The sequence below is a fragment of the Belonocnema kinseyi genome, chromosome 8 (assembly GCF_010883055.1).
Source record: "Belonocnema kinseyi isolate 2016_QV_RU_SX_M_011 chromosome 8, B_treatae_v1, whole genome shotgun sequence".
NCBI lineage: Eukaryota > Metazoa > Arthropoda > Insecta > Hymenoptera > Cynipidae > Belonocnema > Belonocnema kinseyi.
Genome location: NC_046664.1, coordinates 37,336,287 through 37,352,068, shown reverse-complemented (window position 1 = coordinate 37,352,068; position 15,782 = coordinate 37,336,287). Strand labels below are relative to the sequence as shown.

At 26.2% G+C, this 15,782-nt stretch overlaps 1 protein-coding gene across 1 annotated transcript in view; it reads right to left on the bottom strand.

Annotated features, from left to right (window-relative positions):
• Positions 1 to 15,782, bottom strand: part of LOC117177900 (AP-3 complex subunit beta-2) — a 36,243-nt gene that overhangs the window by 12,523 nt on the left and 7,938 nt on the right. The window contains exons 4-8 of the mRNA XM_033368975.1: positions 15,406 to 15,702; positions 12,456 to 12,723; positions 6,946 to 7,650; positions 2,569 to 2,871; positions 2,210 to 2,481 (exon numbers count right to left, since the gene is read on the bottom strand). Of these exons, the coding sequence (XP_033224866.1) occupies positions 2,210 to 2,481; positions 2,569 to 2,871; positions 6,946 to 7,650; positions 12,456 to 12,723; positions 15,406 to 15,702 (1,845 nt within the window). The remainder of the gene's footprint in view (positions 1 to 2,209; positions 2,482 to 2,568; positions 2,872 to 6,945; positions 7,651 to 12,455; positions 12,724 to 15,405; positions 15,703 to 15,782) is intronic.

The window sequence follows — 15,782 nt, the reverse complement described above, 5'->3', positions numbered from 1 at the left end:
CCTTGGAGGAGATTATGTTGAGAAATAAAAAAAAAAAAATTCTTAAAAACGTTGTTTTTCTTGGTCAGGCCGGAAACTTATCAATCCACCCTCGTATTATATTTGCTGTTACCGATTCTTGACGTTTTACCCCAGACTCTTTAGCCTTTTATTTCTTCCTGCGTGTCATTCTAATAAATTTAATTTTCTTTTTTTACCTTTGTTCAAAACTTTAATGTTAGAATTATAGAAAGGTACATTTTCGAAGTATATAACCTTCACTATTTTGACATTTCTTTCCCAATTCCATTGTCGAATTTTCGATCACCGTGCTTCCGCGGAATAGAGAGACAGTAAAAAGAAAAACTTATATACATAGAACTCCATGGATACAAAATATGTGTTGATACAACGTTATTTCAGCCGAGGCTTCAATTGTTTGTTGTTGCTAGTTTATGATTTAGTTATTCTTTTTTCCAACTCTTAAATGTGATACTTTTTAATCAATTAGACTTTGTAACAAAGCTAAAATATTTTTAATTAAATAAAATAATAAATTAAATTCAATTTGTATTAAATTAATCGAAAATTATTTTTCGAAGGGCTATAATAAATCCATGTTGAAATTAAATTCTGAGAAATGAGAACAAGAACATAAGCATTATCATCTTGTTTTTAAATTTATGGAAATATAATTTTCATAAGATTCTTGAGAAAATTTAGAAGATTTTTAAATATTTCAGGGGTGTCGGAAAAGAATCTAGAAAATTTTACAGAACTTGTTTTATTATATAGGATTTTACAAAATATTATGAGAAATTCCAGTCCTTTTAAAAGATGTTTAGAACTTTTAGAAGTTGGGAAGGAATAGGGAAATATCTGATAAATTTTCTAAAATGTTTCAGAGTTTTCAAATATTTGCAATCTATTTAAAATGTCTTAAATTCCTGAAAATATTTCTAACTGATACGAATTTTCCTCAATATTTTCAAATACAATTCCAAATTTTGAAAAATTATCTTACTATCTTCTAAATTTTCCTAGCAATTTAAAGAAAATTTGTTTATTCTCTTGAAAACTTTCGAAATTATTTTCAGTTCTACTAAATATTTCTTGAATTTACCCGTTTTTTTGTTCGTTTTTATTTTGCAATCTTACCAAATTGAAACATTTTACTGTAAAATCTTCTAAACTGTTTTTAGAAATTTTAGAAAACCCGTTTGTTATGTTTAATAACCTTTTTAAATTTTCTCATATAGTTCATTGTTCAAAATAAAAAATTATTTAAAACTTTCACACGAATATAAGGGAAATTCTTTTTTTATTTTTTCAGAGATTCTAAACCTTCTGATTTCTAATCATTATTCAAATTTTTCTGCATTTTTTATTTATTCTGCAAATATTTAAAAATTGTCTAAGATTTTTCAGCTTCTTCTGTGACCATTTTTGAAGTCTTCTAAAATCTTTTTAAATAATTTCCTGAGACTAATTTTTCGAACTAAACAATTATTTTTATTTTTCCTATGAACCTGAAAAATATCTTTCATTTTCGTGAAACTTTACCAAATTTAGAGAAAAACTTTACAAGTTTTAATTATTTTTGAATCGTTTCAAAACTTTTGAATCTCTCAAACTTACCCAAATTTTTTCTAAAATTATGTAATATGGCAAAATTGCAAAATTTTGCTTTAAAATCTTTCAAACCCTTTTTAAAAATGTCACATGAATTTTAACAACTTTTTTTGACACCCTGACAAAATTCAGTTTACCTAAAAAATTTGTAAATCTTGAAAAATTAACAAACTGGTGTGAATTTCCAACATAAACTTCTTTGAAATATAATAATTGTATTAAATAAATATTTTAAATTTACAACAAAAAACACTAACGTGATTCAAAATTGCTAAAACATACTAAATCTTGTTCAAATAATAATAAAAAAAATAAAGCCAAAACGCTAATAAGACCCAAAAGCTTTAAGAGTAGATGAAAGCACAAATTTTTCTGAAATTCAGATACGTTTTCCTAAGATTGTTCTCATTGAAAGGAAGTATTAGCAGATTCAATTTTTAAATGTTCGAATTTAAGATATAAAACAACTTTAAGTAATGAAAAGCCACTCAGATTTTCAACAAAAACAATAAATTCGAAATTTTTTAGATATTTTGATAGAACACTTTGTTTTCAGATAGATATAGATATTAATTTTATATTTGAATTTAAAAATTACCTTATTTCCAACTCGTATATCATTAATAGTCTCCTTGCTATCATTTGTAAAAGACAACTCGATGCTCACCATGACGGAACTAACTAAATGCTGTGATCGAGTAAATCTATACTCAACTTTCAAGCCATGGCCATTAATTTTATTCAACAACTCAAACTTTTTCAGTGGAATGTACGAAGCTGATACTTCTCTAATTTCGTTTGAGGTAATTGGATTTATCGGGGATAGGAAGCCTCCCAGACTTGGTGTCATTATTGGTGTTATTGGTATCACTGTGAACAAAAATATCAATGTACAATGATTTATTCAAAATTAATTTTTAAAAAAGCTAGTAAAGCGAAGAAAAAAATTATATTTACCATCGTCCAAGTCCAAAAGCAAATCAAGATTACTTTTCGGTTTCTCCTTAGTTTCCACTTTCGATGGCTTTTCCTTTTCTACCCTCTTTACCTCAGCTTCACTCTCTTCGGATTCCGATTCTTCGGAGGATTCTAAATCCTCACTATCGCTTTCGCTGGTCGACTCTTCTGACTTCTTCTTAGTTCTCTTTTTGGCCGTCGCGTTTTCAAACTTTTCTGAATCAGATGAATACTCTTCAGAGTCACTCTCTTCATCCGAAGATCCACTGGACGAGGTGCCCGAACTTTGTTCCTCGTCCGAGTCTTAAACAAAAAGGAATGGAAAATGTCACAAAGATTCCAAAAGATTTTACCATTTAAACTGACGATCAAAAATTCCTGATCATTTCCCACGTTGCAAAACATTTTTCACTGACATTAACATTGAAAAAGTCGAATTCTTACAGCTGAAAATATTGTTATTCAAGTAATAAAAATTAAACTGTAAACGAAAGAACTCAAAGTGGAACTCATATTTTAAACTTTTAAAGTAATTAAACTTTAAACCATTTCTATCATTCAACGCTATCAATTTTAATGCTCTAAGTTGAAAAAGAAATTAATGTAAATTTCCAAAACTATATAATTCCAAACAATCTTATCTTTTCGAAACATTACATATTGACTGATTAAGAAAATTTTGTAAGCCGAACATTTTTTAAATTTGAAGTTTAAATTATTTTAATGCTAAGTCATTTCAAATTAATAATTATTCAATAGTGATGCATACATCAGAACCTGTTTTAAGTCTTTTCAAATATTCTCTTAAAATTAATTTAAAAAATAAAAAATCATTACAAATTTTCCCAGGAATTTTATGACATTTTTTTTATTCTTTTGAAACCTTTCAAACTTCTTAAGAAGCTTCTGAATTTATTGTTCAAAATCTGCAAAAATCTATAATTTCTTAAAAAGTTTTCGAAATTTTTTCAAAGAATCAATTATTTTTGTATCTATTCAAAACTTCAATTCATTGTTTACAGTTCAATTGTTATTTTTTTTCATAAAAATTCAACACTTTCACATCAAATAAAAAAATTTTGAATGGAGCAATTAAAATTCTAACACTCAAAGTTTAAATTTAGCCTACTTAAATTTGAGTGATTCAAGGTTTTCTATTTCAAACAATTCAGTTTCTAATTGTTTAGTTTCGTATATTTAATTTATAATCATTAATTTTAAATGAACATTAAAATATTGCTTGATATTTCAAGAGGCCGTATCTATGTTCACCGAAATTCGGTGAGCTTAGAACAAGTATTTTCACTGAGCCCCTAATTTTTTTTTATATTTGAAAATTAATTTTTTTTTTCACTTTTTAAAATTTACAAATTTAAAGCAAAGAATTCTTTCAAGGTTTTAACGATCTCTGCAGTTGGTTTAAAACATATTTTTATATAGAATTTACCCGAAGAATATGTAAGCTGAGAATAAAACCTCTAAACCATTTTCATGTTTAAAAAATAAAAAAATTTTAGCAACATTCATATTTATTTATCACAGACTTCACAAGCTTTCCCCTTTTTCTCATCTTTCCACTTGCATTCGAGCTGAATTAATAAAAACCAATAAGTTAATCCAACTATTTTTGGTTGAATGTTCATTATTTTTTATTGAAAAGTCTATTATTAAATTTTTCGTTAAGAAATCATCTTTCTTATTTAAAAATTATATTATTTGGTTAAAAATTGACTTATTATGTTGAAAATTCACCAATTTGTTTGTTTCTTGACTTATAAATTTTTTCAAATTGAAAATACAACCGTAGAAATTTCATCTTTTTTGGTTGAAAACTCTACCGTCTGATTAAAAACTAACCTGCTTCGGTTTAAAATTAACTTTTTTATCGGAAATTTAATTTCGGGTTGAAAATGTAACTTTTTTCCAAGGAAATTCATATTTGCGATTCGAAAATTAAATAATTTGGTATAAAATTGAGCTATTTCATTGAAAATTTATCTATTTTGTTGAAATATCGTATTTTTTGGTATAAAATCAATTTTTTGGGTTGAAAATGCAACTATTTCATTGGAAATTAATCTATTTAGGCAAGGATTCAAGTACTTTCTTGAAAATTCGTCTTTGTTGGTAAAATCCAACTGCTTTTTATTTTTAATTGAAATCTTTTTCTGTGAAAATATAAACTATTACATGTTTCGTTCAACATTCATCATTGTAGGTTGCAAATTCAACTACTTAGTTAAAAATTGGACTTTTTTTAAGTTTATTTTTTGGATAATTACATTTTTTATTTAGACTAGTATACCAACAAAACTAATATCTTTCAATTAATTTATAATTTTTTCAATCTTTTTTTATTAAGAAATAATTCAACTGTTTTTTAGAAAATTCGTCTTTTTGGCTTGGCAATTACACAATTTTGTATAACATTCAACTATTTGCTACAAAATAAAACTTTTTTTTGTAGAATATCCGTTTTTCTTTTAATAGAAAATTAGTTCTCGATCAAAATCTAACTACTTCATTTTTTTTAATTGATCTTTTTTAGTTTAAGAATTCTACTGTATAGTGAAAAATGATCAGAAATGAAAAAAAGGCAAAATCAAAATAATCAAATAAAATTTGGACTAACAAAACGTCCAGTCCTTAAACTATTTTGTTAAAATTTGTATTTTTTTATAGAAAATTCAACTATTTGGTTAAAAATTATGTATTTCTTTGGGAAATTTGTATTTTCTACCAAAAAAGCAGCTATTTGATAGAAAAAAATGTATTTTGTCGACAATCCGTCTTTTTTGGTAAAAAAAACAATTTTCTGGTTGAAATGTAATTGTATGGTTGAAAAGTGATCTGTTTTAGTTGAGGATTCAAGTATTTTGCTGAAAACTCTTTTTTTTTGTTATATTCAACTATTTTTAATTTAAAAATAAATTCTTTTTTGGTTTAAATATCAACTGTTACATTTTTTGGTGAGAATCGATCTTTTCTAGTTTAAAAATTCAACTGTTTGGTTGAAAACGTGTTTAATTTGTTGAGCATTCATCTTTTTGGTAGAAGCAGAATCTTCTGAGTTCAGCGGGCCTAGGGCGCACGTCTGTTGAATCTCGCGTTTCGCGCTCGGATATTTATTCTTTGTAATTGGAATTCTTGAATGAAAGTTTATCAAAAATATCTCTTTTGGGTAAAGATTAAGTTGCTCAAAGCAACAATTGTTGCTCAAAGCTACAATCCCTTTTTCATATATTTTTTCTGAATAAAGAAAAATATCCTACAAGTCTTCTTTAAGATTTTTTTCGAATCTCGCGTCTTTTGGCGTAATATTGGAATTTTCTGCATATAACTTACGATAAATAGGAATAGAAATACATTTTGTAGGATTTTTCAAAAGCCATTTTTTTGTATTTTGCGTCGTTTGGTTCAAAATTTGAATGTTGTGGTGTCATATTTAGAAAAATTCTAATATTTTGTCGCTCATAAATTATAAGAATGTAATAAATTCAATTTGTTTTCGTACCTTTTGTCATTTTTAACAAATTTTTTATTTTTAATGTCATTTTTATAATGAAAACCAAAACTGCGTGTCCCATCAAAAAGTGATTCGTAAGAAATTTGTTTCACTACAAAATGGAACTTTTCATTATTTTTTGTGACATCAACATTAGAATTTTCCATTTTTCAAGAAAATCCAAAAAGTTGTTATAATCATCTTGTACGGCTTTCAAAAAACAATATTTTTCTTATATCGACTTTTTCATAGCCTGCGTCGTTTGGCTTAAAATTTGGATTTTCGATTGATTTTTTAAATCTTATAAATGTTATAACTCTGAGAATTTTCTTTTTATCGAAAAAGTCATTAGAATAAATTGTTTAGCTTTCTAGGTACTATGAATAGGCATAAATAAAATTTCTAAATATAAAAAAATGGTCCCAAAAAAATTTGAAAATGCTCTAACTTTTTGAGTTTACATCCAAAATGGCTGGTTAACGAACTTGTCCTTTCTTTTCGGACCTAAAGAAAGTGTGCGAAAGATCGATTCGATACGTTCATTTTTTCGAGTCATCGTGTTAACGGACGGACAGACGCTTTCGTAAAAACTTTATTTTCGGATTCCGGGGTTCTCAAAACGTGGAGATCCGTTGAAAAACTGTGCTGTCAAATTTCGGACAATTCTAATACTTTCTCAATCATAAATGATGAGAATGTAAAAATTGAGCTGCCTTGTTGGAAGCTTAAGGCCATTTCTAGCCAATTAGCGAAGAAGTTCAGAAATATTTTCGAGAGAAAGTAGAAAAATAGTGGCACCAGCAGCCAATTGTAAGAAAATAATGTGTTTAGTGTCAGATAAAAATGGTGAGTACCATTAATTCACTACTTACCTTCCTCAGGACTACTTTCATCCCCGTAAAAGTCGTCCTTTGGCTTTTTATCCTTCTTCTCCTTCTTTCCACGATAAAGGGTTGTAAATGTTTGCGGAATAATTGGTTCTGCAACATCACGAACCGCCGGATCGGGCGCCGCTTCAGGAAACGATGGAAGAGGACGATATCCCGCACATGGCATATCTAAATAATGTGACAAAGTTCCAAGCTGGAATTGTGATTCCTTGAATCTAGATGTCAAAGTTGGCGCCGGCTTCGGGGAGAGGAATATTTTCTTCGCGAATTGTTGCAGTTTCCTCTCAGAGTTTCCTTCCTCTTCAAAAATGAAAAACCTAAGGAAACGTGCTCTGTCTCTGATATCATAATTCTGGTCGTATTTCGCCAATTGGAAAACGTATTGGCAAAACAATTTAGTCTGACTCGGATTATTCAAAAAGAGCTTCACGGCAAGATTGAGGGTTTGCAACTTTACTATATCCTGTTCATTAATAAAGGTTTTTGCCATCTTTCTGAGCACATCTGGAGCAATCTTTGGCACTCGATCCGAATATTCACCCAACAGCCATAAAATTGATGCCCTGGCTTGTGGAACTGTGATAAAGTCCATTAATTTTGCCATGTGAGCAATTATTTCCTTGTGTTCGTTCGGTTGTGTCTGCAAGAGTTTCTTTATGACAACAACACTCTCAGCTACAACGGCCTCTGAAAAGTAAAGTATTTTTTATTTTTATAAACTAGTATAATTTAATGTTGAAGGTATAAAATGATGAGATAATTCTATCTAGGAAAAAGTGGTGTAACGACATGTCTCGAAAATCTTGCAATTATTGTTGTTAAAAAACTCATTGGCTTTTCCTAACTTAAAGTTGTTTTATATCTGAAATTTGACAGTATAAAAATTAAATCTAGCAATAATTCCTTTTATTAGGAAATTTAAAAAAGTTAATACTCTTGCACGGTCAAATTAAGACTTACAGTAAATTTAATATGTTATTTTAATATAAATGTTTTATTATACAATCATAAAGACTCGAAGAAAACTTAAAACTTATAAAAAATTGTATTACGTTAATTTCATTTACTGAAAACAAGTGTTTTCGAAAAAAATTATCATCAAGTTTCCCCATTTTCAACAATTGTAGGTTATGATAGCGTTTTACACCGTAAATGGGTGTTTTAATCACAAATTATTCGACTACAAAAATAATTCTTTTGAAATAAATTAAGTTCGGTTTTGTTATGGTTTTTTACCGTTTAGCGTTTTTTAAACAAGAATAATTAGATTTTAAAGGTTCATACTTTTTCTAATAATTTTATGTTAGGTTAGCGGTTTATCCGAAAAATTAGTATTTTAAAACAAAAATCATAATTTGAACAAGATTTAGAATCTTTTAATAATTCTGGATTATGTTAGTATTTTCGTCGGAAATTGTTTTTTTTTTTTTTAAATTTTTTTATTGAAAACAAAAAATTATATTTCCAGTACAATTAAAAACTTTGACCTATTTTAATTTATACTAGATTTTTACATCAAAATTCCTATTTTAAAACCAAAGTCATTTTAATTTGAACTACATTTAGAATCTTGTAAAAATTTTGGTTTATGTTGGTCTTTTTAATTTGAAATTGATATTTAAAAAATTTTAAAATTAGATTTCAAAGAAAATTCACAACTTTCAACCATTTTAGGTTATGCTAGCGGTTTACACAAAAAAAAGATATTTAAAAAAATCATCATAATTTAAACAATATTTAGAATCTTTTAATAATTTTATACAATATTAGTATTTTTCGTTGGAAATTGTTATTTCTGATAAAAAACAAAAAATTATAGATTTGAAGAAAATTCACAACTTTGAACCATTTAAACTTATGCACTAGCTTTTTACATAAAAAATTGGAATAATTTAAAACGATAATCATTATAATTTGAAGTAGGTTATAATTATAACAAGATTTAGAACCATTTAAAAATTTTTGATTATATAAGTGTTTCTCATCGAAACTGGTACTTTTTAAATTCATAACTTTTAATCATTTTAGGTTATGTCAGCGTTGTACACCAAAAATTAATATTATAAAACAAAAATCATCATTTGAAGAAGATTTAGAATCATATAAAATTTTCAATTATATGCTAGTAATTTTTGTTGGAAATTGATATTTTAAATTGAAAAGAATAGATTTCAACCAGCCTCCTGTCACCGAGAGTTGAAAATGGCCTATGTGTTGAAAACGGCCATGCGGCGGCGCTAGTAGTAACTTTGTTCCAGTTGTTTTAACTGTTACATGTCTTTTGTGATGTTGAACAGTTACAAACTATTAAAAAAATATAAAGAAAATGGTTTGTTTATGTAATTATTGTGATAATGACTGGGTGGATTTTTCCAATAGTGCTTTTCTGTTTTTTTTATAGAATCATTTCCATTAATTATCGCTCCAGTATGAAAATCAGGTTATAAAAGTGAACTCAAAGAACACCCGAAGACAAAGAATAAAAAAGTTAGAAGCTTATTAATAATTATGAAAGATCTGAGGGGAAATGGTTTCGGTTTTGTTTTCAAAGAATAATTTTAAGTTTTAAAGATTTTTAAATATGGATTAAAAGAATATGGAAGACTTTGGGACCATTTTATTTAATTTGTCAATTGTCAAATTTATTTAATTTGTCATGGAAAATTTTTTAATTATTTTTTAAGAATTTTGTAAAGTTTCACGAAAATGAAAAGACATTTTTTCAGGTTCTTAAGAAAAAATCTTAATAATTTTTTATTGTCGAAAAATTAATTTTACGAGATTATTTTAAAATATTTTAAATGATTTCAGAAATAGTCAAAGATTATTCGGAAAGATTTTAAGGCAATTTTTTTAGTTTTGCAGAATAAATAAAAAATGCTGGAAAAATTTAAATAATTTTTAGAAATTAGAAGGTTTAGAAGTCCTGACAAAATTAAGAAAAAATAATTTTTCTTATATTCGTGTGCAAATTTCCAATAATTTTTTATTTTGAAAAATGAACTTTAAGAGCAAATTGAAAAAGGTTTTTAAACATAAAAAACCATTTCCTAAAATTTCTAAAAATAGTTTAGAATATTTTAAAGCAAAATGTTTCCATTTGGTAAGATTGCAAAATAAAAACCAACAAAAAGTGGGTAAATTCAAGAAATATTTAGTAGAACTTAAAAGAATTGTGAAAGTTTTCAACAGAATAAACAAATTTTCTTAAAATTGATAGGAAAATTTAGAAGATTTTAAGGTAATTTTTTTAAATTTAGAATTTTCGAAAGTGTATCAAATATATCTTGATTCCTTCCTAACTTCTAAAAGTTCTAAACATCTTTTAAAAGGACTCTAATTTTTCATAATATTTCGTAAAATCCTATATTATGAATAAAATTCGTTAAAAAATTCTAGATTTTTTTTGACAAGCCTGAAATATTTTTAAATCTTTAAAATTTTCTCAAGAATCTTATGAAAATTATATTTACATCAATTGAAAAAAGGTGATAATACTTATTTTCTTGTTCTCAATTCTCAGAATTTAATTTCAACATGGATTTATTATAGCACTTTGAAAAATAATTTTCGATTAATTTGAGTGTCAAAAATAAAAAAATATTCCTTAATGTTCTTCCGTTAAGAGTGACATAGAAATTTTAAAAGATTTTAGCTTCATTACAAAGTCTAATTGATTAAAAAAAAAATCACATTTAAGGGTTCGTTATTTCATTGTAATAGAAAACAATATTTTAGGATTTATCATATTCCTTGTCTATCATCTATAGATATAATAATTATATTTATTATATAGTGGCATTATATTTTAAAACGGCAATACAAAAAAATTAGTTCTTTATCACTATATGTAAAAGTGTTTGAATATCCGAGGCTCACACAAAATAACGAAAAAATGAATAAAAAAATCATACATTAGAAAGAAAAAAATTGCTGAATTATAAAATAAATGAATTTTTAAATTCTCATAAATATTTATATTGCTGTAATTTAAGTTTGACGAAATTTAAAATTTCCGATAATAATTAATAAATTATTGATTACTGATTAATTAAATTGTTTGTCTTATTTATAATTCTATTAATAGCTCATAAATTAATAATAAATTAACTATGTTTAGCAGTTCTAAATTTCGAGAATTGAAATATTCTTAGGAATTTAATAATTCGTTTATTTTACAAGTCGGTCTTAAAGTCGGTGAATTTTAGTTCCGGATATTTTTAAATTCGGGATTTTATTTTTTGTTAATTAAAGATCTTGTCGTTATTTGAAATTTGGAAAATTTTATAATTTGATAATAATATATATTTTTGGCATTTTTTTTATTTATTTGTGTATTTGTTATTTATTTTTTAAATATTAAATGATACGTAAGTACATAAGTCTCATTTACTACCTGACTCTACACTATGAAGAAAAAATGATTTTAAAGGGGTTTTCATATTTATTTTGTAATTTGTATGCATTTTTCCTATGGTACTGCATACGTTTTGTAGAACAAAGTTACTACTAGCGCCGCCGCACGACCGTTTTCAACTCTCGTGACACATGTTTTGCATTGAGCAGTACAGTGGAAGTGCCCCGCTGATTTCAACAAAGATTTACAACTTTGAACCATTTTAGGTTATGTTAGCGATTTGCAACAAAAATTGGAATTATAAAACAAAAAAACATTAAAGATTAAAGATTGAAACATTTTCAACAACTTGAGGTTATACTGGTGTGTCTCGCTTGAAATTTGTATTTTCAAACAAAAAATCATTACATTTAAGACTGAGGGTATTTGTACGTCCGGTACAGAATCTTGCAAATTAATTGGAGTAGCTTAAAAGGGGTTAAATGGTGGGTTATGGAAGACCAAATTTTGACCAATTATGCCACGATATAATCGTCCAACTGACCGTACAAATAGACACTTCCTATATTTAAATCCAATGATTTTTGTTTAAAATAATAAAATTTACAATCTTGGACTATGTCTAACTGTGTTCATGTTTTTCGTCGGAAACTAAAATTTGTATTAAAAAACTATCAGATTTCAAAGAATATTCATGGTTTTTTCACAATTTTAGGTTACGTTGGCGTTTTACACCGAAAATTGGTATTTTCAAAAAAAAATCATTATAATTTAAACCAAATTCAATTTTTTAAAAGAATTTTTGATCAGGTGACTGTTTTTCGTATGAAATTATTGGCACATTTAATAATAAATTGTTATATCTACAAATTTCAACAAATTTAGGTTATGCCATTATTTTTAATCGAGAATTGATGATGTTAAACAAAAAATATTAGGTTCAAAATAAGATTTACAATATTTAAACAATAATATTATGTTAGTATTTTTCTTCAGAAATGTGTACTCTTCATAAAAAATGCAACGTTTTGATTGTTTATATACATTATGCAAAAATATATATTTTTTCTGAAGTTAAGGCATTAATATTCATTTTTTAAATTTAAGAATTGCCTGAGAACAAAAAATAACTCACCGTCTCTGTTACTAAGCAATGACACCAATCCATTGAGACAAGTATCGGTCACTTCTTTAATGTTACTTGCACATCTACCAATTGCTTGAATGCTGGCCCCGACAAATTCCTTGTCACTACTCGAAATGTAAGTTTGAAATTCCCTCAATATGACACTAATACTTGTTTCAGTCGCTAAATTCGTCAGAATATCCAATTTGAGTAACTTGATGTGGGTTGGATCTGAAGTTCGTACAAAGAAAGACTTCAAGAAAGGTTCAAACATTCCCTGTAAAGAGTATTAAATACTTGGATTATAAATTGGATTAATATAAGTAAATAAAATTTAGATTTCAGTCTTTCAGGGTGGCCGTTTTAATCGAAAACAAAAATTCTGGTCATTTTCCGGTTATATTTAATAACAATAAATAGTCGACTACAATGAAAAATGTACTCTTCCTTTTAAACAATTAGGCGAAAGCATTTAGAAAATGTTATTTCGCGATATTATATTACATTTTTGTGCAAGTAAAAATTGTTCAAATAATACAAAATTACTTGAAGAGTAAGGTTTAGGCCAAATTTTAGAAAAATTTTGAAAAACTAACAAGAAAATACGATTTTCTAGCATTTTTCCAGTAAAATATATGATTCAAACAAAAATAAGTTGTTTAATTATTAAACGAACAAGTTTAACAAAAATATACATTCTTCAAGTTTATTAAATAGACCATAGGTTTCATAAAATACGCTTAATTTGCAAAAATTCAATAAAAATAGTTGTTTAAGCAAACAAAAATGGTTAAAACAATTTTAATAAATACAAAAACTCTTGTAATTTATTGATTCCTGAGTTTCTATTAAAAAAATCTGAAAAAAAGTAGTATTCAGGACTATATTCCGCAACATTCTTATTGAAATTACATGGGGGAGTTTTTGGGGCACTATAAAAGGTGCTCAGAGGGTTAAAATAAAAAATGAATGCCGGATTCGTATTCCTTGAGAAGTTTTCATGAGTTGCCACTTTTTTCAAAACACCTTTAAATGACTTAAAAAATTATTTAACAGTGTAACTCTTGAATATCAAATTATTTAAAATTAAAGTATTTAAATTTAAAAAATGTTATATTCAAATGCTCAATAATTTCCATATATAAAATGGAAGTTAGGTACTAACACTTTTCAACTGAATAATTTTAAATGAAATCCAGACAAGCAGCAAAATTTAAAAAATTTTACTTATATTAATTTAAACAATTTTAAGCTGGAAACATTAAAAATTGGAAAATTAATTTTTTAAACTGAATACTTCTTAAATTAGAAGTTAAATTATTTTTATTTTAAACTGTTTAAACATCCTTGGAAAACTTTAACATTTTATTTCAAAATATTGAGAAATCTAGAAGTTGTTTTAAATTTTTTCAAATTTAGATTATTTTTGAAATTCTTTAAGAACTTAAATATCTTTTAAAATGAATCGAATTTTCTTACAACTTTTAGAAAATATTTATTGATATCTGTAGAAAGCTATTCGTACCAAAATGTTTTTCAAGAATTGCGAAAGGCTTTCAAGGAAGAAAAACATGTTATTAAGTTTCCTGGGAAAATGGAAAATGATTTTTCATTTGAAATAATTATTTTAATAGTATTTAAAAAGATTTAAAAAGACTTCCAAAATTAGCAAAGGACAATCTGGAATATTTTAAAGAAATCTTTTAAAATGTATAGGATTTTCTAAAAATGATAGGAAAAATTCAATTAATTTTAAGAGATATTTATCGAATTTTCCCTACAATTTAAAAAAAAGCTGTTTATTTACAAAAATTTCTTGAAAATATTCCAGATTCACTTTTAACAATTTTCAAAACCTTTTCAAATATCCTCTTCAAATAATTATTCGAAATGAAAAATCATTGTTTCTTTATTCTTTATTTAATATCTGAAAAAATCTGCTGTGGCTATTTGCACCGAAATTTCGGTACGAACAGCTGAATGTTGTCGATACACACGCTTTGTTTAAATTATTTAAAATCATTTCAAATTTTTTCTACAAATAAAAAGTGTTCAATTGTTATATGCCTCAAAATTCAAGGATTTCACTTAAAAGATCAATATTTTCAAATAGAAAAATTAAAATTTTAATGTTCAAAGTTTAAAAACTGTTCGAAATTAAAACTATTTAAGGCTTTCTATGTCAAAAAATCCATTTTTAAATATTTGGTATTAATTTACTCGTCTTACATGAACAGTCAAATGTTGATCAATATTCAGTAATTGTTCTTTTCCTTAATTAAAAAAATTCAAATTGAATGAGTTAAAAATTGAATATTTTAGACTTAATTATTATGGATTTTTATTTATTATGAAGCTATTTTCATGTTCAAAACAATTTATAAAGTTTCAATCGGGCCTTCATATTTTTTTAATTACCAAGACTTTCAAATTAAAACAGTCAAAGTTTTAACGTTAATATCTGGAAATTCTTAAATTTAGAAAGGATTTATAAATAAATCCTTTTTAAACCATTTTTATTTTATCAACTGTTAATATAAATATTGACAGTTGATAAAATAAAATTTTTTTTATCCCTAATTCTCAACTTCGAACGATTTCATTTCAAATTGTTTAAGCTTTAAGACTGGAATTTGAAATTCTTTAAATTATAAATGCAAGCTTAGAAGAAAAAATCGAGAATTTTGGAAGTAAATTATTTAAAAATTACGCATAGTAAACTGAATGATATCATAATTGAAAAAGATAACAATTCAACTAATTATTTTAAAAAACTGTTACAGTCGAACTTGGACAGATTTTTCTTCTAAAAATTTGTAAAATTCCCGGTCAAAAAATAAATTCACTGTCATTTCCCGGTATTAAAAAATTCCCGGTTTCCCTGTCCAGCCGCCACCCTGGTCTGTGGAACTGATGGTTTGTTATTTTTTAATTTATATTTTCTAGTACATTAAATTACCTTTCGAGTAATTGATATACTGGCGATACAGTGAAGAACAATACTTTGTACTTCGCGATGACTGCGTAACAATCTTATTAATGCTTTCGCAGCTACCATAACTTCACTTCGAGGAGCTGCATGGTGATACAACTGAGCAACAGACATAACAACAGAAGCATTTCGACTTTGCAAAAGAGGCTTCGTATTTCTCAATAACAAACGATGATCTGGATCTAAAGTAAATTTTGGCTTCTTCAAGCTAGACGAATCACTATCAGAATCATAGAAGGAGCGATTCTCAGCATCTTCAAGATCCTGAAAATATTGATAAATCTTTTAATATTTGTCAGGAAAGGGACCATACTTAATTTACGTAACAGTTTTAAGTGGCGGGG